This window comes from Amborella trichopoda, chromosome 9, assembly GCF_054954075.1.
Source record: "Amborella trichopoda isolate Santa Cruz 75 chromosome 9, AtrichopodaSantaCruz75HAP2 v2.0, whole genome shotgun sequence".
NCBI classification, from domain to species: Eukaryota; Viridiplantae; Streptophyta; class Magnoliopsida; order Amborellales; family Amborellaceae; genus Amborella; species Amborella trichopoda.
This window is the reverse complement of record NC_142344.1, coordinates 653,061-679,099: the sequence shown is the minus strand read 5'-3', so window position 1 is coordinate 679,099 and position 26,039 is coordinate 653,061. Positions and strand designations below refer to the sequence as shown.

Sequence of the window (26,039 nt, the reverse complement as noted above, 5' to 3'; positions counted from 1 at the left end):
GCTTTTAAGGAAGCTAACTGTCTAGTGTATTCCCTTGTGAAAGGGGCGCTTCTCTCCCATCTCTTTATTTCAAATTTCGTAAATCCCATTTGGGCAATCCTCTTCATCAATAAATAGCTTTGATATTTGCCAACTTTCAAATGAAGCCTTACGTGGTCTTAAACATTATGGGGCTCTATATTTAAAATAGAAAAATATACCATTTACTTTTAATACAAGGATGTCACACTCATTCTTGTACGTCGGATTTCAAACCAAGTGATTATGAAAGTGTCATAACTTCATCTTCCTAAGCCCTACTCGAATCAAGCCAAGGTGTTTGGTTTCCTCCTCCGTGTGATATGCTAAAGTTAAATTTTGATGAAAACTCACAAGATAATCCTGGTTTAACTAGTATCGGGGGAGTGATGCAAAATTCCAATGGTCTCGTTCTTCTATCTTATGCAAGCCCGATTGGTGAAGCCATCACCAACTATGCTGAAATGACAACTATCCTTCAAGGTTTTAAACTTTTGGCAGCCAATTTTAGGAATAGGCCATTTATTATTGATCGAGATTCGCAAAATGCCATAAATCGGTCTAAAAAACATATAAGAATTCCTTGAGAACTAAAATCCTTATGGCTTAAAATCAAGGGGCAATTGGCTCTTTTCAACATGCTTTTCAGGAAGCTAACTGTCTAGTGTATTCCCTTGTGAAAAAGGGCGCTTCTCTCCCATCTCTTTATTTCAAATTTCGTAAATCCCATTTGGGTAATCCTCTTCATCAATAAATAGCTTTGATATTTGTCAAAATATGTCATTGATTAGACTCAAAGTTAAAAAAAAAAACTCAAAAATTTATCTCATATCCAAAGCTCTTCAATTCGACATCCAATGGCCACTAACAATTCTGACTTTTTTGTATCAAAGATAAATGGTCTACAATCGCTTTTAAAATATAAATTTTTTTTTTTTTTAAAAAAAAAAAATACTAACCCTTCAAAAATATTGTTGACTGAAAGGTTTCGGGTGTCAATTTCTTAGTTGTTATTCCTTTCAATCATTAAAGAGGCATTTTTTCATAACTTTTTAAAAATTATATTAAAAACTTGGTTTATTCTCAAAATCGAGTTTTCCATTGAACCAACCTAATTTGGGGTCAGACTAGTTGTTCATCTAATCAGAAAGGCTTGGCTTTGACTAGTAACGGTAACACTTTTGGAAACCATAGTCATAAAGACTAGACCAGACCGGCTGATTCATCAGCCTACAAGTGCTTTTGATTAATTTAATCCAAAGTAAACCTTGTTTTGATAAATAAAAAAAAAAACCATCCAAATTTTGACAAATTTTTGCAAGTCAAATTTTGACACTATTTTATAAGAGATCTCATATTTTTAAGTTAAATATTTATTTACTTATCTTAAACAAAAAAGTTTATATAGAGCCGAAGCTCTAAACAATCAAATTAGAGCCTGCCTCAAAACTATCACTAGAAGAGGTTGTTTTGATCGCCAAATATCTTCAAATTGATCATCTTGAAATCAATATGCATGAACACAATAAAAAAAAATGGATTTCAAGATTTGAAAATAGTGTATTTTATAATGCATTTTTGGCCCGTCAATTTTCAAGATTTTCAAGTTTTTATATATGTCTCGATTTACACTAATTTTTAAGCCTTAAATGTTATAAATAAAAATGAAAATAATTTTTTAAACTATCAAAAAGATTAAGTATTGACACCACATTTCTCGACCCATTACATCTAATAGTGTTAGACCAATTTTGACTGGATCAAACCTCTCTTTCCATGGCTGAACCTCCCTCCCACTATGGGCAGTTAGATCCTGAAAAACCTGTCACAAATCATTACTATTCTCAACAAGACCACCTCAGCTACTTGCATACAAGAGACTTGCGTACAAGAGAGCATGCATCTTCAAACAATTTTCACATATTCTAAGGTTCATAGCAACAGATTGTCGACATTCAATGCTCTCTTGAAATGTTGAAATAACTGCAAGACTATAAACTCTGGCCCACATTCGCACAGCATATACTTGTAAAACTTATGCATTGGTTTAATTTTTAGATTATATCCATTCAAAATTAGGTTGATATTTCATAATATGATTCAGATCGAGACCTAAGATTATAGGACAAAAAGCCCAAAAGGCCTGAAGACAAAGCAAAACTATATCATATACCATAGCTTTCAGATTTGGCTCATTATGGTTCTCAGATGACTTAATCATAGTTTATCTCCACCGTTCATTACAGCAACAGGTGGGTATCCCCATACAATACCGCAGACCATACTGCAAACTTTCAATTTACCCTCCCCTTCTAAAGCATACTTGACATATTATATCTCGGGACACCTTTCTATTATTCCTACTCACATAATTTGCATGTTTGAGGACCAACAGAAAGATCAAACAGCTCAAACAGCTGACAGCAAATCAACAACAGTTCACAATCTAGCATCAACTTTCAACTCAATGTATCAACATCAAATGGTTGTCGATCCCAAAACACATGTACGTTATACATGAGGATCCGAAGCTCCTCATTATATTACTGGGAATTGTTAGTCCCCCCCTCAAAAACATGGATTGAAATAGAAGATATGAACATAGAATAGCAGAAGTACAGGTGTATGTATTTCTATACTATCGGTACTAGGGTCTCAAACAATTTGATATTACCTACCCAACCCCAGCCATTTGATCACAGGAACACCAAACCCCAACTGGCTCTCTAGACATTTGACGGTGGAAGTGCTTGCAAACTATTTGAAACCCAAGTGCTAGCATATAATAATTTTTTTCTTTGAAAAAGAGTAGCATAGAGTACATACTCACTGCAAATAGCAATCCTCCTTTCCTTTCCTTTCTCAATGTATATAAAAAACAAGCATAAAAAGAATCAAGCCCTAAACCAACCAAAATAAAACCCAATTTCCACAATATAATCATTCTCTGAATTCAGGCCACGAATCAACCAATCAGAATAAGGTATTAACCTGTAAACATTCTAGACCCTAAAGCCTAAACCCTAGTGACTGGAAAAGGAAGACTAGCCGTAATATGTACCTATTCCGTCCAGACAAACTAGCCAATAACCATACAATGACACATTGTTTACCTATTCAATTAGGTAACCAAGATACAAAGATGCCAAATAAAAAACAATAATTAGGAGAATGATTAAATTAATATACAGCACCCAGATTCCAAGAGAAGGGGGATAAAGAAGGGCGTTACCAGAGAAGACAGGTGGGCCTTCAACTGGAAAAAATAGACTTGCTAGAAAAGTCTCCAGGATTTCTTAAAGCTCTTATTACATGCTTTCCAAGAGACAAATCACCTCAGTTTAACTAATTTACACGGGGTGGAAACACACAAAAATGAGGGGGAGGAAAGGAGAAAAAGGGAGAAAATGAGGGATAAATTCACCTTATAGGAAATAAGGAACTCCTGTTCTTGGTCCTTTCATTGCATTGTTCTCCTCTGTCTCTGTGAAGAACTTTACCTCTCTCTCCTGTCCATGAGAAAGTGGAGGGCAGGGATCAACAGAAGCAAAATGATGCCCAAATAATAGTATATGAATGACTTACAAAACAGATAACACAATTGTTTTTTGTTATGAGAAATCTTGGATACTACAAAAACAGTAGAAAAATAGCCAGATTAATTTTTTTGTGAGATCAACATCAAAGTCTTAAGAAATGAATCAAAGAAAATTATGCAACCCAACATTTTGAGGAATTAAAATACCATAAATTGTCACAAATAATCAGAAAGACACTATGTTACATAGACACAAACAAGTGTGTCTATTTATGACATGGATACATGTGTCAGAAATGTCGACATCTGGACACGATTGTCTGTACAATATACAAGTATCTACATAAATGTGCATGTCTATATATCTATATAAAATCTGTGTAGTTCACATCTGCAGTTGCATGAACAGTAATTCATGTCATACAACAATAAGAAAGCACCCAAAAAATAAAAATAATTAAATTAATAGTCCAAAAAACGTTACTTTGCGAATTTGAATTTTATTCATCATAATTTCTTATAGACCAATCAAAGATTGCATTGTAACAATACGGAAAAAAGCTACAAAGTAATAGCTAATTATTAATTCAAAACGTAGCACCCTTATTGTGTGGCTATTCAAAAGAGTCCTAATAAATTCATCAAAATCACATGGTCATCGCACTCGCACCCCCTCAAAGATCTATCCTTTTCTAAGATTGGTTCATCAGACACCATGCTCTCAAATGTCAATTTCTGTAGTTCCATCTATGTTGTCTTTGTTGATGCCTCTTTCCTAGTAACTGCATAGACTTGATTTGTAATCACCTTGCCTCCTTGTGAGCAAGATGGTCCACAAGGCTTGGGAGAAACCAGTGGTCCATGGCTTGCAAAGGGAGAAACTAGTTAGGGAGGGAGAAACCTTAGAATTCCATGGTAGTCATTTTTTTTATTTATAGTAATAATGACTTATGGAAAGCATAATTTAACAAATAAAAATATTTTTTATTTTTATAATAACCTACTTATTTTATTCTAAAGTACTTGTTACTTTTAAATAAAATACTCTTTAATAAAGAACGAAGTTTCTAAAAAATAGAAGCATCACTTTTGAAAAAAGAAACATGTCTAAAAAAGGGACACGGTAGTGGACATTTATTATAGGCGTCATATGTGTGTCCAAAAGTGTCAACATGCGTATCGGTTGCTACTAAGTGTCGACACATGGTCAGACCCCAAAACGTATCTATGTTTCATAGGAAAGACCTAGGCTTTTTATCTTCAACAAACAAACCAGGAACACTTCCAAAAGTATCTTGATATGACGGTAAATGTGTGTAAGCATGAATAAATATCATAGCTCATGATAACAAATAAATAAACCAAGACAACTTTTTTTTTTGGAAAATAACTAAATCGAGACAAATTGACGAAAGATCCATACCATGTTTTCATTAAAGCTCAAAATTGAAGCCACGTTTCCACAACGATAACAATAATTAGGTGCGGACCACACCTGAAACCCAAAGAACAAAATTTAATTAATCGCTACAGTTCAATTTCAAAAATTAAAAAACAATCAGTGAAGCAACAAAGGAAACTGATGTGGTGCCAGGCGCATTAGCAAACTTGGATTCCCCAAGGACAAACATAAGAGGTTTGGAACACTTGCCACCAGAGAGCCATTTTGCTAGTAGTTTTGAATTTGTTCAAGTTCAATAATGATTTTCAAAACAATGGAAGCAGAAAAAATTAATTTTTTACATAAATTCATATGGCCAGAATCCTTAACCATCATATAGAGAGAGAGAGAGAGAGAGAGAGCGAGAGAGAGAGCACTAACCGTCACTAGACCCTTGTCTTGAAACATGTACTTGAGACCTTCCTGGACAAGCTGGTGTGCCCGACATACCAGTTCAAGATTGTTTATGTGATTGAACTGCATCAACAAACAGGCTTTCAGATTTTTTGGTGAGAATTTACAGTCAATCCACTAGATCTATCAGGTTAAGGTGCAGATTGTGTTACAGTACCTCTGAAGTAACCCTCGATCCAAAGAGCCATCCTGCACCTCGTGGACTTACTGCCCATGTCTCAATCTCCTCAGGGTCACTCCACATAAGATCGCAAAATGGCCCTTCATGAGGGATTTCACAATTTCGTTCAATGACTCTAATCTGTTGACACAGAGAAATATGACTTAGAAACAACAGTTCCACGACATAACCTGCTAAAGAATTAGGCATATGTTCCTAAAGAAAGATAAGAATGCTTCTATCGACTTGGCAAATCTAGTTATAATTTGTAAACAGTAGGTCAAGTAGCAAAACAGCTGGGTATAGACATTCTCTTCAACAACCACCTGGCTTACAAGTTTGAAACAACATGATTTTAGACAAACCATGAAGGTTTTGTATCAATATCTAATCTTGAAGTAGAACCAAAAAAGGGAAAAAGCACATGCACACACACACACACACAAAAGATAATTCTGACAATTTGGCAAGAGTAAGAAAGGTACAAATCAAAAACTTCCACTGCAATAACATGTTGCATAACAGAGTCTTTCCAGAAAAAGAATCTACCTAATGCCTCCACCATTACAAACTTACAGATTGTGCTGTAAAATACCTGATCTATTGTTCGAATATCTGGAGAAAGGCCACCATGAACACAAAGAACCTGCAATTGAAAAAATGCACATGCAGGTTTAATATCTCCAGGGTATAAACAAGAGAGGCAACAATCAAGATTTCGCAATGACAAGAGAGAGAGAGAGAGAGAGAGAGAGAGAGAGAGAAGAGATATTACAGTTCCATCAATGATCGCAGACAGAGTAAGATAATCGAAAACATCAGTACAATAGCGCCATGCATTTGCATTTCCATACTTCCGCTGGCACTCATCATAAAAGCCGTAGACCTACGCAGGTGAAGGACAAATAATATGAATTACTCTCCCATACATGCAAATTCACAAATTTTCCCTCTTAGCAAAATTAAGCAGCAGAACAGAACACAAAACATAAATGAACCAAACCCAGTACAGTCGATAACTTATCATTATGCTCACACTCATAAAACCAAGGATGCTGGTTCAGAATCCAAGACTGCTGTCCAGAACTCAGATTACCCATAAAGCTGCCATTTCCAATTCCTTTGGCATTAGGCATACAAATGGATCTCTCTAGATAGCTTAGTTTCTCCTCTTTCCAAAGAAACATAACAAATATAAGGAATTCAAACTCAAAAAATACAGACACAAGCACATGAAATAATCATTGATTCTGAATGTTGGTTTGAAGGCGAACACATGATTCAAAAGAATGTTTAAATATCTCGAACTGGATGACACTTGATTATCCTTATGACTGAATAAATATAGTTGAAATTTATGAGTAATACCAAACTCAGCATTTGTGGATGAAGTAAACAACGAAGCGTACTCTGTCCTAAACCGTAGTGCAGGAACATAGAATGTGAGCCAAAAAAATCAGTAGGATATGTTTAGCTGTAAATGAAAATGAATCCATATTTTTTAAAATGTAGATTGCCACATACTAGATATTCACAAACCACATTATAATCGATTTGTGGTTGAGAGTTGTTTGGCTGCCATTTTTGCCGGATGGCCCTCAATTAAAACTCACTGAAGTTTCAGCGTAAACACTGACATTCATTGAAATCTCAAAACACATTGAAATTCTTCATATTTCTCCCAAAACTCCACCTCTCTCTGGCGTTCACCTCTCTCTTTAAAACCCCTCCCTCTCTAAAACCTTTTTCAAATCCCATTCTTTCTCTCTCTAAACGTGTCTCTTTATAAAACCCCTTTCTCTTTATGTTGAAACTTTGAAATCTGATAGATCAATTCATACTGTATCAAAAACCAAATGCTTCCCTTTTTTCTTTTCTTTTTTAATCAAAGCAAGGGATATGGATCTCAGGCTGATTTGAGCTGCATGTAAGATAGAAGACTCCAATGAAGAGTGCAAAGTAGAAAGCAAAGCTTGCAGCTGAGAGAGAGAGAGAGGGGGGGTGGGGGGGGGGGAAGAGCCACTTGACAAGTGCAATTTGCAAATGAAATAAAATAAAGTAGGACTGCATTTTTAGTTAGTAGTTTCACCCTCTATTTGCAGATGAAATTTTATCTATAAGCGGCATCCACACATGCCTCAGTTTCAACCATTGGTTTTCGATTTGTATTTTGTACAAATAAACTCATCACCACAATGCACCCAACCATGGTTAGGGGTGGTATCCAAACATGCCCTTTAGATTTTAGCTGTGAAACGAATCTCTAAAGGCATGTTTGTTTCCGTAGAAAGCTCTCTCCGGAGAGTTTGTTCCTGGGAGAGCTTTCTGCTCCATGGGAAAGCACCTTCATACCTAAATAGGTACAAAGCCGCTTTCCATCTAAATGCATTGAGTGCCCCTTTGAGTATCAGAACATGCTTCCCAATGTATTATGCTTTCCCATAAAACAAACATGGGAAAGCGGTAGTCCAGCAGGAAAGAGTGTTCTCACCACGAAACGAACCGACCCTTGATTTCATGATAGTCTACTCAAATCCTATATGTCACTAACTGAAGTAGCTCGTTAAGAGGACATAAGATAGATCCCCCATGGACCAGAGCCTTATCTTGAGAAAAGGCCTGCTATAATAATCTCACCAGTGAGATACAAGAAAATTTGTCTCAATGCTCTTATCTTAAAAAAAAATAATATATATATATATATATATATATACACATCGCTCTTTATCTTTTTTTTTCTTTGTTTAGTCTGATAGATAGATAGACAGATAGAATTTATCTATCTATTTTATCAAAAAAGTAAAACTTACCGGCAATTGGCATAAACATTGAGGGCATCACATCAATGAGTTTCATATAATTAAAATATAATTCTCTTTCATGCAAAATCCAATCAAACCTCCACTTCTACGTACACAGCTATCCTTAAGATACTGAAAAAATTTCCACTACCAGTTAGTTCCTTCCTCAAGGACCACACTACTGGAAAACAATGTGATAAGGTAAGTCGCTATGCCATAACCTACCAAATAGAGTTCAAACAACCCTCTTTAAGTATGAGATCATGCAACACCTGCAACTTGGATTGACATATTAGCTACTAGCACAGGTCAAAGGCAGAGGTCATAATTCGTCATGCATAATATCCCTTGAACTTTTATTCAAACCCAACAGATATTGACAAAATTATCTATTTATAATTTGCGAGACAAGCAATCAATACTAAAGAAAAATGAGAAACTATTAAAATATTGTTTCCTGGTGGAAATTAAGCTGATGAAGTAGCTGATCCATGTCTATAAATATACCTGAGTGAGTTGTCGGCTTTCATGATTTCCACGTAAAAGAGTTATGTTTGCAGGATATCTGATTCAAAAGAACAAAAAGGAAGAGAGCAACCAATATCATGAGCTCTGCAGAAGTTTGTTTAGAAGTTTCACAAAATTCAAGAACTAGTTTACATAAACTGTATATTGATCTATAAGAAAACACAATGGAAGACTGGAAATCATACAGCATCGTGACAAGCCTATCACAATAGCAACAACAGTATAGGATTTTTAAATGCATTGATGGTTTGAGGAATAATAGAAAGTGAGTAGGAATATTCCGATTTGACTCCTTCCATTCACACAGACAAACAAACTCAAGCATCATCATCATCATTACTATCAAAGACTTTTCCCAAATAATTGGGGTCGGTTATATGAATCCCGGTCCGCCATTCTGCTCTATTAAGAGCTATACCCTCAGTGAAGCCGTAAGTCCCCATATTTTTTCTCACCATTGTTCCAAAAAATGTCAGGCAGCACGAAAGCGGTCAGGGGGTCTAAGCCGCTCAATGCCTAAATGGGCGTCTAGGCGGCCGCCTAGAACCTCATCGGCCTAGGTTCAAATGGGAGAAATGGTGCCCAAGTAACCTTGTTTTAGGTACATATGTTGTACAAAATGTGCATATTCATGAACTTTTTATAATTCAAACAAATAAAAAACAAACAATACCCCACCTGATGGCCATTTTTTTCACCTAGTCAGGTGCAATCCCATGGGCTCCCACCCAGGTACCCTCGGTGCCCGCCTAGGCGGGAGGTCCTAGTTGGTTCGCCCAGGCCCCCCATCCCGCCTAGGTAGCCGCCTAAGCGCTAGGCAAACCACTTTTTGAATCAATGTTTCTCACCACTTCCAACCATGTCCTTTTGGGTCTACCCCTTGCCCTTTTTCAGCCTTTCGCTTGAACTAACTCACACCTCTTCTGTAACAATCCTAAACTTTCAAAAATATATATATAATAATAATAATAATATTAATGTTGTTAACAGAAATAAATACAAAAAAAAAATTAAATAATAATAATAATAAATAAATAAATAAATAAAATAAATAAAATAAAATAATAAGTACATATTAGTAATGATAATAATAATAATAATACTAATATACCGTTAGGATATTGTTGCTTTTATATTAACAATAAATAAAAGATATTATTGTTAATATATTTGAGGGTTCAATTTTACTTGAGTAGACTTTAGGTCCACCACCTTAAAGTTTTACAACAACACTCCTTTAATCAACACCTTGCATTAGGGTGTTTTCTTTTTATTCGTCCTCCTCTCTCTCTAAACATTTAAAACCCTAGCCCCTATTATGGTTTCTGTAACTTCTTTCTGTGTACGAGGACTTTCTCTCTCTCTAAACATTTAAAACCCTAGCCCCTATTATGGTTTCTGCAGCTTCTTTCCGAGTACGAGAAACCAACTCTTGTTCGTTTTTTTTTTCAAATAACCTTTGCTTTCTTCATTAAAGGGGTACATGTGCACAATACAATACTTTTCTTGTGTACTGGTCTAAGGCCTCTTATCTCTCTCTCTCTAGCCGAATTCTTATCGGAAACTCCTTCTCAAATATTTTAGGTAAGTGACATCGTCTTCCTGAAAAATAGTCTGTTTTTAATAAATAGTGATATTTCCGTCTAGGATCTTTATTTTATAAGTTTTGTGTGTAAGTGACCTCATTGTCTCGAAAAATAATCCATTCTTTTTAAAAATAAAATGAAATAATTATTTCTGCTTATTATCATTAATTTTAGGCGCGATAAATTTTATGCGCACGTGACCTCATTATCTTGAAAAATAATCTTTTTAATAAAAATTGTGATATTTTATATATGTTAGAAATTTTGAATGCTGTAAATTAGAAAAATAAATTTATTTATTTTTCTTGTCTATTGTTAGAAATAAATGTGATATTTCTGCTTTTAGTAAAATTGTGATATTTCTTTTTACTGTTTTGAATATTTAGACATTGTAAAATTCATGTGCACATGACTGCCTTATTATTTAAAAATTGACATTTTTGCAATTGATTATAGTATGGTTGTGAAATATTTATTTGTGGATTGATATCCCATAAATTGTGATAATTCCGTATTCTTGAATTTCTATAAGAGTTTTTCTATACATATTAAATTGGCAATTATGCTAGAATGCCTTTACAAACTGCTACCTTTCTAAATATGAGCCCAAAATAGTTGATTGGTTATTTTTGAAATGTTATAGAGAGTGACTGTTATTAATGGTTTAAGTGAAATTCATATTAATGATTTCAGTGATATGTTGAGTACATGATATTGCTGCTTTCGAATGTTTAAAGAGATTTAAAAATAATTTAAGTATGCAAGTGGACTCATCCGGTTCGCCGGTGAGGTATAAGTGGACCTATCTGGGACGCCGGTAGGGATTAAGTGGACTCATCCGGTACGCCGGTGAGGTATAAGTGGACCTGCAGGGATTAAGTGGACCTATCTGGGACGCCGATAGGGATTAACTGGACCCATCAGGACGCTGATGGGGTCTATAGGTGACCTACTTGGGACGCCAGTAGGGTATTTTGTGAAATCCTTTGAATTATGCACTGCCGTTAAAAGTGTTATAAGCATTTCAATTACTCACATTATACTTAATTATGCATTTATTGAAAGTGAAACTGTTGATGCATTTCTGTTAATAGATCTCATTTTGGAAAATATTGATATCTTTCAATCATGATTATTTTTAGGATTATGATGATCACTTACTGAGTAGCCAAACTCATCAAACTATGGTAAACATTTTTTCAGGATAACTGCGGAGTCATTTTGAGTGCTAGTCAAGATAAACCTTGGAAGATATTGTTGTTGTGCTAGCTTTCTTTTGTTACTTTGTAAGACCTCGCCACTGTAAATTTGTCCTATCAATAGATGTATATATGTTTTGTCTGTCACATCTCAAGAATAACAGTATTGTAAATTCTTGGGGTGTGACAATTATGGTATCAGAGCAATAGGTTTAAGATTCTTAGGAAATTTAAAAAGAATGTACTTAAAATCACATTTATTGTGTGTACAGACCGGGATAAAGTCAAGATCCAGAATAGCTGAAGCCAATATAGAAGGAATTCACAAAGCTTTGAAAATATGGTTGCTCTAATGCAACATCAGATGGAAAACAACAATCCACTCAGACAGTCAGTTACAGGAAATGGTGGGAGTAATATCGAACAATTTAAGAAATTAAACCCACCTTCTTTTAAGGGTGATGTAAACCCACTGGAAGCCGAGGGATGGATTATGCAATTGGAAAAAATATTCGAGGTTATGGAATGTCCTGATGATAGGAAGGTGGCCTTGGCAGTTTTTATGTTAGAAGGTGAGGCACAACACTGGTGGCGAATGGCAAAAGGAGTATTGGTCAAAGAAAATAAAACATTGACTTGGGAAGTATTTCTAGAGGCATTTAATGAAAAGTATTTTCCAGATTTTATTCGAGACCAAAAAGAAATGGAATTTCTAGAATTAATCTAAGGAAATAGGACAGTAGCACAGTACGAGGCCAAGTTTACTGAATTGGCCAGGTTTGCACCACATATGATTAACAATGAGGCAAGAAAGGTGAAGAAATTTGAAAGGGGTCTCAGGCCAGCTATTAGAAGCAGAATATCAGTCTTGAAATTAAGAACTTATGCTAAAATAGTGAATCGTGCCCGAATTGTCGAAAAAGATTTTGAAGATTACCAAAAGACAAAAAATCAGAACAGTCATGTTAAACCTACATCATCTAATCGACAACAGTTTGAAAGGCCAAACAAGAAGCCAAGGCCCTCGCCATTTCAAAACCCAATAGAACCATGTAGAAAATGTGGGAAAAATCATGGATCAAGCCCTTGTTATTGAAATACCAGAGCCTGTTTTAAATGTGGAAAATTGGGACACCAGATTAGACAATGTCCTAGCTTACAGACACAACAGCTTCCAAAGCATGGAGCGATAGCTCCAAAGCCTCAGATGAAGGGAAGAGTATTTACGATTACCGAGCAAGACGCTCAGGCCTCAAAATCAGTGATCCAACGTACTCTTAGTATCTTCCAAAAAGTAGCTCATGTTTTGATTGATCTTGGATCTACTCATTCATTTGTGTCACAACACTTTGCATGCCACTTAAAGGTAGAACCAGAACAATTAGAATACATTCTAGAGGTAGCCACACCGATAGGAGATTCAATTAACACCAATATAATGTACAAATCATGTGTAATAAAGATAGAAGAAAAGAAACTGTTGGTTGCTTTAACACTCCTGAAAATTCAAGATTTTGATGTAATCTTAGGCATGGATTGGCTTTCTGCATACCATGCAAGTATGGATTGTTATAAGAAAATTGTTACCTTTAGTATTCTGAATCAACCAGTATTTTACTTCAATGGTGTCAAATAAGACTTCCCATCATATTTAATCTCTTGTATTCGAGCTAATCGCCTCCTTATAAAAGGGTGTCAAGGCTTTCTTGCCTATATCAAAAAAGATAAGATCAAAAAAGATAAGAAGGAAGAAATAAATTTGGATACCACTCCGGTTATCCGAGAATTTCTCGACGTTTTTCTAGAAGAATTGCCAAGATTACCGCCTGACAAAGAAATTGAATTCTCCATTGAATTATTGCCAGGGGTAGCACCAATTTCTAAGGCACCTTACAGAATGGCTCCTGCAGAACTTAAGGAACTGAAACAACAATTAGAAGAATTATTAGATAAAGGTTTTATCAGGCCCAGTGTGTCACCTTGGGGTGCTCCAGTACTGTTTGTCAAAAAGAGAGATGGAACTATGAGATTGTGTATTGATTATAGACAGTTGAACCAAGTGACAGTGAAAAATAAGCATCCATTACCTAGAATTGATGATTTATTTGATCAATTACAAGGATCACAAGTGTTTTAAAAAATTGATCTTAGATCTGGATACCATCAGCTTAAGATTAAAAGTGACGATGAACTCAAGACAGCTTTCAGAACAAGGTATGGCCATTATGAATTTTTAGTCATGCCTTTTGGATTAACCAATGCATCAGCTGCATTTATGGATTTGATGAATCGGATCTTTAAGCCCTTTTTGGATAAATTTATTGTGGTATTCATCGATGACATTTTAATTTATTCCAAGAATCAGAAGGAACATGAGCAGCATGTAAGAATGGTATTGCAAATATTAAGAGAAAAGAAATTATATGCCAAACTTAGTAAATGTGAATTTTAGCTTGAACAAGTGACATTTTTAGGACATGTCATATCAAAGGAAAGTCAATCAGTTGATCCTTCAAAGGTTGAAGCCGTTGTTAATTGGAAACAACCAAGTAATGTGACTGAAGTTCGAAGCTTTTTGGGATTGGCAGGATATTACAGAAAATTTGTAGAAGGATTTTCTCGAATTGCAACCCCATTGACTCGATTGACACAGAAAAATGTCAAATTTGAGTGGACAAATGAATGTGAGGAAAGTTTTCAAGAACTAAAAGTTCGATTAACTTCAATACCTATTTTAACTATTCCTGAGGGGAGTGGGGGATTTGTGATTTATAATGATGCTTCACATAAAGGTTTGGGCTGTGTATTAATGCAATATGGGAAAGTAGTGGCATATGCATCCAGACAGTTGAAAGAATATGAGAAAAAATATCCGATTCATTATTTGGAGCTAGTTGCAATAGTATTCGCTTTGAAAATATGGAGGAATTATCTATATGGTGAGCAATTCGTAATATACACGGATCATAAGAGTTTGAAATACCTTTTCTCTCAAAAGGATTTAAATATGCGGCAGATAAGATGGATGGATTTCTTAAAAGATTATGATTGTACAATTCATTATCATTCAGGAAAAGCTAACATTGTGGCCGACACTCTAAGTAGAAAATCTACGGGAATCTTAGCTCATCTAATGATCCAAGAAATGTGATTGTTAGAGGAAATAGTGGATTGGCATCCAACTCTGTCCATTAATGGTGTGGTAAGTATGACTGCCAACATTAAGGCGGAACCCCAATTAATCCAACAGATTCGATTGGCACAAAAGAAAGACCCTCAGCTTATAACAATTATAGAAGAGGTGAAGCAAGGAAAGAGAGATGAATTCTCTATATGTAGTGAAGATTTGCTAAGATTCAAAGGTCAGGTTTGTGTCCCGAATGATAGGAGTGTAAAGAAAGCTATCTTAAAAGAAGCACATCATTCTCGTTATACGATACATCCCGGAATTATTAAAATGTATCAGGACCTGAAGAAAACCTTTTGGTGGAATAATATGAAAAAAGGTAGCACTATTTGTGTCTAAATGCCTAACATGCCAGCAAGTAAAAGCTGAACATCAAAGGCCCGCTGGGTTGTTGCAGCCTTTACCCGTGCCAGAATGGAAGTGGGAGCACATCCCCATGAATTTTGTCTCTGGCTTGCCTAGAACAAATTCAGGACATGATAGCATTTGGGTCATTGTGGATCGGTTGACCAAAGCTGCCCACTTCTATCGATTCGCACGACGTACACTTTGGATCGACTGGCTCAGTTGTACATTAAGGAAATAGTGCGGTTGCATGGAGTTCCTGTCAGTATTGTATCGGATAGGGATACTCGGTTTACTTCTAAATTTTGGGCTAGAATACAGTCAGCCATGGGGACGAGACTCACCTTTAGTACTGCCTTTCAGCCCCAAACTGATGGACAATCGGAGAGGACCATCCAAACCTTGGAAGATATGCTAAGGGCCTGTGTTATTGACCTTACAGGAAGCTGGGATGACCATTTACCCCTGATTGAGTTTGCTTACAATAATAGCTTCCAAGCCAGTATTCAGATGGCACAATATAAAGCCCTGTATGGAAGGAAATGCAGGTCACCCATATGTTGGGACGAGGTTGGTGAAAAAAAGCTTTTGCGGCCAGAAATTGTCCAAATAACTACAGATAAAATAGCATTAATTCGTGAAAGGCTCAGAACAGCTCAGTGTCGACAAAAGAGTTATGCCGATAACCAAAGGAGAGATCTTGAATTTGAGGAAGGTGATCGAGTTTTCCTAAAAATCTCACCAATAAAGGGCATTATGAGATTCGGCAAGAAAGGAAAGTTGAGCCCAAGTTACATCGGACCATTTGAAATCCTGGAAAGAATCGGAGGTGTCGCTTATAGACTTGCCTCACCACCCGAATTGGCAAACGTCCATAATGTCTTTCATGTATCTTCACTACGAAAATATCAGCCCGACCCATCCCATATCTTAAAATATGAACCTTTACCGATCAGGAAGGACCTATCCTTCATTGAGCAGCCAATTTTGATACTGGATAGAAAGGTGCAAGTGTTGCGTAACAAGGAGATTCCTTTGATCCGTGTATTATGGCAGTACCATTCAAGAGAACAGTCGACTTGGGAACGAGAAGACGAAATCTGAGAAAAATACCCCTATCTTTTTCAGTAATCAGGTACACAAATTTAGAGGACTAAATTTCCTTAAGGGGAGAAGAATGTAACAATTCTAAACTTTCAAAAATATATATATATAATAATAATAATAATAATATTAATGTTGTTAACAGAAATAAATACAAAAATAATAATAATAATAATAATAATAAATAAATAAATAAATAAATAAATAAATAAAATAATAAGTACATATTAGTAATGATAATAATAATAATAATCATAATATACCGTTAGGATATTGTTGCTTTTATATTAACAATAAATAAAAGATATTATTGTTAATATATTTGAGGGTTCAATTTTACTTGAGGGGACTTTAGGTCCACCACCTTAAAGTTTTACAACAACACTCCTTTAATCAACACCTTGCATTAAGGTGTTTTCTTTTTATTCGTCCTTCTCTCTCGCTAAACATTTAAAACCCTAGCCCCTATTATGGTTTCTGTAACTTCTTTCTGTGTACGAGGACTTTCTCTCTCTCTAAACATTTAAAACCCTAGCCCCTATTATGGTTTCTGCAACTTCTTTCCGAGTACGAGGAAACCAACTCTTGTTCGTTTTTTTTTTCAAATAACCTTTGCTCTCTTCATTAAAGGGGTACATGTGCACAATACAATACTTTTCTTGTGTACTGGTCTAAGGCCTCTTATCTCTCTCTCTCTAGCCGAATTCTTATCGGAAGCTCCTTCTAAAATATTTTAGGTAAGTGACATCGTCTTCTTGAAAAAATAATCTGTTTTTAATAAATAATGATATTTCCGTCTAGGATCTTTATTTTATAAGTTTTGTGTGTAAGTGACCTCATTGTCTCGAAAAATAATCCATTCTTTTTGAAAATAAAATGAAATAATTATTTCTGCTTATTATCATGAATTTTAGGCGCGATAAATTTTATGCGCACGTGACCTCATTATCTTGAAAAATAATCTTTTTAATAAAAATTATGATATTTTATCTATGTTAGAAATTTTGAATGCTGTAAATTAGAAAAATAAATTTATTTATTTTTCTTGTCTATTGTTAGAAATAAATGTGATATTTCTGCTTTTAGTAAAATTGTGATATTTCTTTCTACTGTTTTGAATATTTAGACATTGTAAAATTCATGTGCAAATGACTGCCTTATTATTTAAAAATTGACATTTTTGCAATTGATTATAGTATGGTTGTGAAATGTTTATTTGTGGATTGATATCCCATAAATTGTGATAATTCCGTATTCTTGAATTTCTATAAGAGTTTTTCTATACATATTAAATTGGCAATTATGCTAGAATGCCTTTACAAACTGCTACCTTTCTAAATATGAGCCCAAAATAGTTGATTGGTTATTTTTGAAATGTTATAGAGAGTGACTGTTATTAATGGTTAAGTGAAATTCATATTAATGATTTCAGTGATATGTTGAGTACATGATATTGCTGCTTTCGAATGTTTAAAGAGATTTAGAAATAATTTAAGTATGCAAGTGGACTCATCCGGTTCGCCGGTGAGGTATAAGTGAACCTATCTGGGACGCCGGTAGGGATTAAGTGGACTCATCCGGTACGCCGGTGAGGTATAAGTGGACCTGTAGGGATTAAGTGGACCTATCTGAGACGCCGATAGGGATTAAGTGGACCCATCAGGACGCTGATGGGGTATATAGGTGACCTACATGGGACGCCAGTAGGGTATTTTGTGAAATCCTTTGAATTATGCACTGCCGTTAAAAGTGTTATAAGCATGTCAATTACTCGGATTATACTTAATTATGCATTTATTGAAAGTGAAATTGTTGATGCATTTCCGTTAATAGATCTCATTTTGGAAAATATTGATATCTTTCAATCATGATTATTTTTAGGATTATGATGATCACTTACTGAGTAGCCAAACTCATCAAACTATGGTAAACATTTTTTCAGGATAACTGCGGATTCATTTTGAGTGCTAGTCAAGATCAACCTTGGAAGATATTGTTGTTGTGCTAGCTTTCTTTTGTTACTTTGTAAGACCTCGCCACTGTAAATTTGTCCTATCAATAGATGTATATATGTTTCGTCTGTCACATCTCAGGAATAACAGTATTATAAATTCTTGGGGTGTGACATCTTCACAGGTGTGGTATTAGGTCTGCGCCACGCATGGAAGCCCACTTAAGTCCACTTTCTCTCATCTCATTGCCTATTGGTGCCTCATCTAAATTCTCCCGAATGTATTCATTTCAAATTCTATCCCTTCTCGTCCATCTCAACTACACTCATTCTACATGTATCTTGTCAACGACCCAACATTTCGCCCCATAAAGTAAAGATGGTCTCACAGCTGTCCTGTAGAACTTGCCCTTTAGCTTCATTGTTATATGGCGATCACATAAAACTCTTATTGCGCATCTCCACTTCACCCACCCAGCTCTAATTCTATGTACATCTTCCTCAATCTCTCCATTTTTTTGGATTATTGACCCAAGATATCGAAAGTGCGTTCGTTTTAGTATTTATTAACCGTCAATCGTAATAACTTCCTCGTTTCTACTCCTATAATTACCATATACTCAGTCTAAGTCAGGCTAATTTTAAAACCTTTAGATTCTAAAGCATTTCTCCAAAGTTCTAACTTTGTATTGACGTTGTTTCGGGTCTCATCGATTAAAACTATGTCATCTGCAAACAACATGCGCTACAGTACATCATCTTCTAAGTGTCTAGTTCAATTGTCCATAACTAAGACAAAGAGGTATGGGCCCAATGCTGACCTTTGATGTAAACCTATTGTCACTGAAAACTCGCTCATCTCTCTAATAGTTGTTCGTACACTAGTTAGCACTCTCTCGTACATATCTCTTACTAAGTCAATGTAGTATCTTGAGACTCCTTTCTTTTCCAACACCCACCAAATCAAATCTCTAGGTACTCCATCATAAGCTTTCTCTAAATCATTAAAGACCATGTGGAAGTCTTTTCCCTTCGCACTAAACTTCTCAATCAATTGCCTAAGTAGAAAAATAGCCTCGATTGTTGACCTCCCATGCACTAAAATTGAATTGGTTTTCTGATACACTCGTTCTAAGCCTTAATCGTTGCTCAATCACTCTCGCCCACAGCTTCATAATGTGACTTATAAGCTCGATCCCTCGATAATTCCCACAATTCTGTATGTCTCCTTTGTTCTTGTAAATAGGTATCACAGTACTTTTCCTTCGTTCATCTGCATTTTCTTTGTTTTCAACATCTTGTTGAACAGCTTGATCAGTAAGTCAATGTTAGTCACCCCAATGTACTTCCAAACCTCTATCAAAATATCATCTAGTCCTAAAGCGTTTCCTATCTTCATCCTCTTCAAAGCTTCTTTCACTTTTGATATACTAATCCTACAAATGTATCTATTGACCTCCGCCGTCATTTATGCCAACGGTTTCTTCTGCCGTTATGGTCCCATTATGTTCGTCATTTAATAATTTTTAAAAATAAATTCTTCACCTTTCGTTGACCTCTTCCTCACTCAATATATTTAATATGGTCTAGATCCCTCCACTTTTTTTCTCATTTTCGCTAATTTGAAGACATCTTTTTCACCTTTTTTTGTTCCCAATTTACTCTATCGATTATTATATGCCTTAAGTTTAGCCTTACTGTTTGTTTGGTGTTTTTCTTAGCATTTTTACATTCTTTTAAGCTTTGATCATTTGTATTACATTGCCAAGTTTTATAACATGATCGTTTTCTACATATGGCCTTTTGAACCTCATCACTCTACCACCAAGTTTCTTTATTGAATTTTCTTTTCCCTATAGATTCTCCTAAAGCTTTTTTTTCCACTTTTTTAATACAATCAGCCATCTCATTTCAAATGACATGACCTCATGTTCAGAGTTCCATTTTCTGTCTTTCTCATTTTTTAAATTCCACCGCCTAGTTCTTGGACACGTATTAATTCCACCCCCTCTCTTCCACGTCTTTATGCAGCCGTCCATACCAAAGTTTACTTTATACCCATCTATTTCCTTAGATTTCTTTCCTTTCTACTTTGTTTCATGTAGGCAACCTATGTTTACTCTCATTCGTCTCATTGTATCCACTAACTCCATATTTTTACCTGTAAGAGCTCCTACATTCCATGTGGCTAGGTGAATCTTATTATCTTCGACTAGCCTCTTTACGCACACTCATCTAGACTGCCGCAGGAACCCTTGCTTATTTTTCACGGCAATCGGGTAGCACTATGATGGGTCGCTTCTAGGGAACGCCCTAGCTAATCTTTGCTTATTTCGCACTATACCTGGGTTCCAGTATAGTGCATCACTTACGAGGAATGCCCTAGCATAAGTTGATAGCATATATTCCGGATCCATGAGAAGTTTTGACAAAGTTTTACGTTGGTTGACCTAACACAACCCACCCCGTTTACCTAGGCTTGGGATGGGTTAAAGATGTTAACCAACAACAAAGCTCTTATTCTCATGACATAATTTTGAGGTGTATTGATAAGAATATGGGCCCTAAAACCCTAGGGCAGGGTCATATAAACAGACAGACAAATAGCCAACAAGGTAACCATTCAACTGCTATGATTGAGGCCTATGCAACTTTAGGGGTGGCAATGGGTCAGGTCCGAACAGACCCATACTCAGACCTGAACCATTTCTTTGGATTTGGACACAGACGCGAACCGGGAAATCAAAGAGACTTCCCTGATGTTCTTCCTCTCATCCTCCTCTTCCTCTCTCCTCCCTTCTCTCTCCCCCTAAACTTCATTTCTCCCATATAGATTAGACACCATAAGCCCAAAACCTCTTATTGTCCATCGACCCTCCATTTCTTGCCCAAATAAACATGACCCATAACACCCAAAACACCAAATTTCACCTCTCCATAATGACAATACCAATCATAATTCTATCTCTCACCGTAGCCCACCTTTCTCTCTCTATATCCATTATCTTTATCTCTCCAATCCATTATTTTGTGAGAGAGATACATAGTAATTTCCAAGCTATAGATTGCTTGGCTTGCTTGGCTGCTTACAAAATGCAAATGAGAGAGCTTGGACCCTGGTTCACTGGCAGTGGTGAAGAGTGAAAGAGAGAGAGTGAGAGAGTGAGAGAGATAGAGAGAGAAATCAAAACCCTAACCCTTGAGCCTCCTGGTTTTCGCACAGATGAGAGAGAGCTCACGACCCTGGTTCATTGAATCACTGGCGATGGTTGTCGTGGTGAGGAGCAAAAGAGAGAGAGACGAACCGAAACCCTAACCCTCCTGGTTGTTTGGTGTTTTCAAGTGAGTATTGAGAAGAAGAAGAGAGAGAGAAACGATTGATTCAATCATGAATGGAATTCTAGAACAATGGATTATAAGGGGTTAAATTTTTTTTTTCCACCGTCCATCTATTTAACCTATTTAAATATAACAAACACTATTTTAATATTATAACTCATAAATATATATATTTTTATAAAAAATAACTTATATATCCTAGGTCAAGTCCATATAGACCTAGATTGGGACCTGGACCCGAATACAAAATGGTCCAAGTTCAGACTTAGGCCCGACCTGACGGGTTCAAATTCTACACCCATGCCTAGACCCAAGCCAATCTACCCGTCGGGTCTCAAGTCGAATCCATATCCATTGCCACCCTTATGCAACTTAGATACATGACTCTAGAGGTCTGAGCACATGGCAAAATGCCAAGGACATGACATGCATGTTTGACACTTCACAAACTTAAACACTTTGTCACCCATTTAAAAAAAAATACTTCTAAAATACTTTGTCACTTAATAAAATTCCACATTGTTCCTCTAAATGGCTTACTGACATATCATATCTGAACACTAATGTTGGGGCTAGCATTTCTAACACATGTTGAAGTCAGACGATAACCCGAATATACATGTCTTTGTAACATAGGCTGAGGTAATTTCCTCAATGATGGGGGGGGGGGGGGGGGGGGTTGTAAGCACACTCAAGTAAAGTTCAAAAAAAAAATGACCTCTCCATGCATCAGTGGTCTTTTTCACCTTTCAAATAATGGACCCCAAGATAGCTCATATGGCACACAGATCCACAACGGTGGACCATAGTGAAGAGCTCACAAGATGCCAAGAAAAGAATCACAAAATCATGGAGCCATTAGGAATTAGAAAGCAATAACATCAGCACAACAGCCAATTCCTCAACCAAGGAATGTCAATTCCACCATGGCTGAAGCTTTGGCCCTCCTTGAGGGCATTACGAGATTCAATTAGGAATAGGGGGAGATTTTGGTCATCGAAGGGTTAGGGGACACAAAGAATGTCACAGCTTCAGCCTCGGGGGACTCTGGCTGTCCATGGAGACTTGAACATATTTTGAGCAAATCTCTCATTAATGCAGGCATATTGGCACCTACTTTCAGCATAAATGGCAAGAGGCAAACTTTAGAGCATGGGCTTATTCAGGAAACGACAATGGAAAAATTTTGGTTTTTTCAGCCCGGCTCCTGATTGTTTGGGTTTTCCTTTTGATTTCCTGATTTTACTTTGTACATCTTGGTCATAGAGGCAACCATTTTATGAAAACGAGCTTACTGTGACGGGCAGAATAACATCTCCCTCAACCAAACCAGCTTTAACCGCTTGCCAATCAAATGACTCAAGGCTTCGAACATAATTAAAAATACAATAGGGGAAACGAAACAGCCCACCTCAATCCTCTAGTACTGCAGAAAAGCCTTATGTGACCCATAGATAAAAATGGATAAGAAGATGAAAAAAAACAAGCCAGCATTGACTTTCTCGACTCAACCATAAAACCTAGGTATCTGACAATGTAAATTCTATCAACAAAAAAACATTTGACAAAATAGCCAATACATGTATTTGCATAAAATTCTTACAGAGATACTGCCAAGGGAAATATCCCCCACAAGAGAACAACCAAATAATATCTTCATGTTCAGTTGGGTAAAAAATTCCAAACTCTCAAATCTGTTACAAATAGAAATTTAGAAAAAGGGAACTTACAGTGCTCAATGCCCGACCATATTTTAACTCCAATAGCATTAATTGAACCAAATTACTTTTTTTGGTTGCAAAGGAAGTGGGTGAAATGTAAAGTGAAATGCACCTGCTATGTTTTTATCAAACAGGAAGCTCTCCCATGAAAAGACAAAGGCACCCAAATGACAATATATAGCATACACACCTACGGGCATTTCAGGCATCCCAATATTAAAATCAATGTCAATCCCATCACGCTGGCAAAAAGGGGGTTTCCATGTGAGACAACCTCTATGTGCCCAGCCAAATGACCTCCCATTCCACCACACATTCACATGTGACCGAAGAATATTATCGTCCCATGTATATCCTCTATTATGGGTAGATGGTAGACCACAACCATGATAAGATGGATATAGGCATACAGTTATTGAAGGAATTAGAAGCTTAGCTCAGGGTGATATCATTCAAGGGTAAAGAGTGGTACTTTTTTTTCATGGAGACTATACAGTATCATTTTGGAAGCCAGTTATCATTTAGCATATCTTTACGTCTTGTACACAGTTACTATTCCAAAATCGGAGTATTTAGAAGTTCTATAGATCTTTCAGGTATACCCTCTTGGGTTTTGTCATGTAATAGAAGGAAACTTATCATTTATCAAAATAGAAAAGGGCACAAATAAGACAACTTAGAAAGATGAAAAAACAAAAAGGGCACAAATTAGACAACTTAGAAAGATCACGATATTTTCTACTTTCATCAAATATGAGTCCTTGGTGATTCTTTTAGACTAATAAAATGGCAGGGCATAATCATTCAAATGAACTGGTTGAGTTGAAATTTCAAGCAAAACTCAACTTCAAACACAAAATAAGAACTGATAACGAACTTATAGGGCATGCATCACGAGGAACATAGCCAAACATCACTAGCCAGCATTCAAAGGAAATCCACTATTTACCTGGCTTTAAGAAGAAGAAGAATTGTAAATACTTCAAGGCTGTTGTAACCACGATCCACAAAGTCCCCCTATGAACAATTTAGAAAGAGTCATAGAACCAATGCTCATTCAGTTTCGAGGCCTCATTCAAACCGTACTTGCAAATGTGAGTAAAATATCTTACCATAAAAATATAGTTGGTCTCTGGCACATGGCCACCTGTTTGAAAAAGTTTCATTAGGTCATGGAACTGGCCATGAATGTCACCACAAACAGTTACAGGGCTATTAACAGGCTGAACATTGGACTCCTCCACAAGAATCTCTTTCACCTGACAGATTCAGCAAAACCTATTATTAAAATTTGGAATAAGCTTGCAAAACACAACGACCAAGATATTGGGAAAAAACTACCACCCAACCTATCATCATAACACATTCAGTTTGCCTCTTCGACATTTAAAGGCCGACCTATACATATTTTAATCGCCCTCCTTTACTCTCTTCTGGCCCATAACCTAGAGACTGAAAACTTGGATTTCCACAAAAAGAGCTGGTGTTACCAGTGTCAAATAAAATAAATAAATAAATAAAAACTTTGTTTTCATTAAAATTTGTCTTATTATATTGAAATTTGTACGTGCAAATACATTCCCTAACTTATTTGTTTATTTTAAGTACATGATATACATAAATATTGGTGTCTTATATATTAATACACATGCAGTTGGTGCGAGAGGTGACCTATACGCATCAGTACTTGAAGTTGTACAATGGATGCAAAATCCCAGTGCTGGAATTGATTTTTTTTTCATTTTTAATGCTATAAAGTGGAAACTAATATGCATTCAAAAATCCTAAGACGAATATCAAACCAAGTATACATAAAACCCCAAAAAAGTTGCAAAAAAGTACCCCAATACATGAAGCTCAAAACCAGAATAACATTAAAAACGTAAACACTCCGCAAAAAAATGTACCGCGAGATCTAAAATTGGGTTACTCTCCACAAAATACACAAAAAAACAAACTGAACAGTCTCAAAAACCCAAACTCCTGAGGAAAAAAAAGATAGAAAAAAAAAGGGCTAATCGATACACCATGTAACATAAAACCATGAAAGTTCTAGGGTTAGTATTGGGGTTAGGGTTAGGGCACCCACATATTCACATAAGAGCTGAAGCTCGTCTTCCATTAAATGCTGGCCTTCCTTAACCTTCTGAATCCATAGATCCAGATCCATGGCGCCGAGCTAGAAAGTTGCAGAGAACTGGAGCTTGGCGCCGGTCTTTCCAAAATAAATTGGAAGTGGAAAGTCTAATACAGTTGGAGCTAAGAACAAAGTTCCCTGAGTTAAAAGCCTGAAGTCTCATAAAAAACGGGATTTTATAGGCATTCGCTTTGGCGACGATTTATCGGAGGTCGATTATTTTATCGGATAAATACCGGAAAGTAAAGTGCACTACAAAAACCTAGTAGAAAAAAGTGTTTCGAAATTGGTGACATTGATCATTTCAACCAAGACACGTATAGATATTAAAAAAAAAAAATCAAGTCCAAATATACTGTACCATCCAATAAGTTTTCTAGGCAATTTATTTGAAATATTTTTAATTGTTTATACATCGGCTCGATTTACACTGTTTTAAAAAATTAAAATTTATGATTAGGATTGAACATAGATTTTAACGTTATCGAAAGGTTTTTTACACCATAATTGCATCTTCCGGCAAATTTTGAATAAATATTGTTGTTTATTATATCATCATCAAAGCCTTTG

At 36.0% G+C, this 26,039-nt stretch overlaps 1 protein-coding gene across 4 annotated transcripts; it reads right to left on the bottom strand.

Annotated features, from left to right (window-relative positions):
* Positions 1 to 1,566: 1,566 nt before the first annotated feature.
* Positions 1,567 to 25,614, bottom strand: LOC18438403 (phytochrome-associated serine/threonine-protein phosphatase). Of its 4 annotated transcripts, none has more exons than XM_011626733.3 (11): positions 25,422 to 25,614; positions 24,445 to 24,591; positions 24,282 to 24,349; positions 8,880 to 8,937; positions 6,347 to 6,457; positions 6,167 to 6,217; positions 5,569 to 5,712; positions 5,379 to 5,474; positions 4,980 to 5,051; positions 3,443 to 3,527; positions 1,567 to 1,840 (listed from the first exon to the last, which is right to left on the bottom strand). In XM_011626733.3, exons 1-10 carry the CDS (start codon positions 25,500 to 25,502, stop codon positions 3,444 to 3,446), a joined length of 912 nt encoding a protein of 303 aa, XP_011625035.1. In that variant the 5' UTR covers positions 25,503 to 25,614; the 3' UTR covers positions 1,567 to 1,840; position 3,443. The 4 variants fall into 4 exon arrangements, with proteins under 4 accessions (XP_011625035.1, XP_020525669.1, XP_088702954.1 ...); XM_020670010.2 differs by having other exon boundaries at positions 1,567 to 1,831; XM_088846828.1 differs by lacking the exon at positions 4,980 to 5,051.
* Positions 25,615 to 26,039: the final 425 nt, after the last annotated feature.

Excerpts from the sequence above, each read along its gene's own strand:
- LOC18438403 (XM_011626733.3), bottom strand. The coding sequence starts at position 25,502 with ATGGATCTGGATCTATGGATTCAGAAGGTTAAGGAAGGCCAGCATTTA. Across the intron at positions 8,938-24,281 it reads CTTCTTCTTCTTAAAGCCAG|ATATCCTGCAAACATAACTC; the intron begins GTAAATAGTGGA and ends CTTTTGAATCAG. Across the intron at positions 5,713-6,166 it reads ATATTCGAACAATAGATCAG|ATTAGAGTCATTGAACGAAA; the intron begins GTATTTTACAGC and ends CTGTGTCAACAG.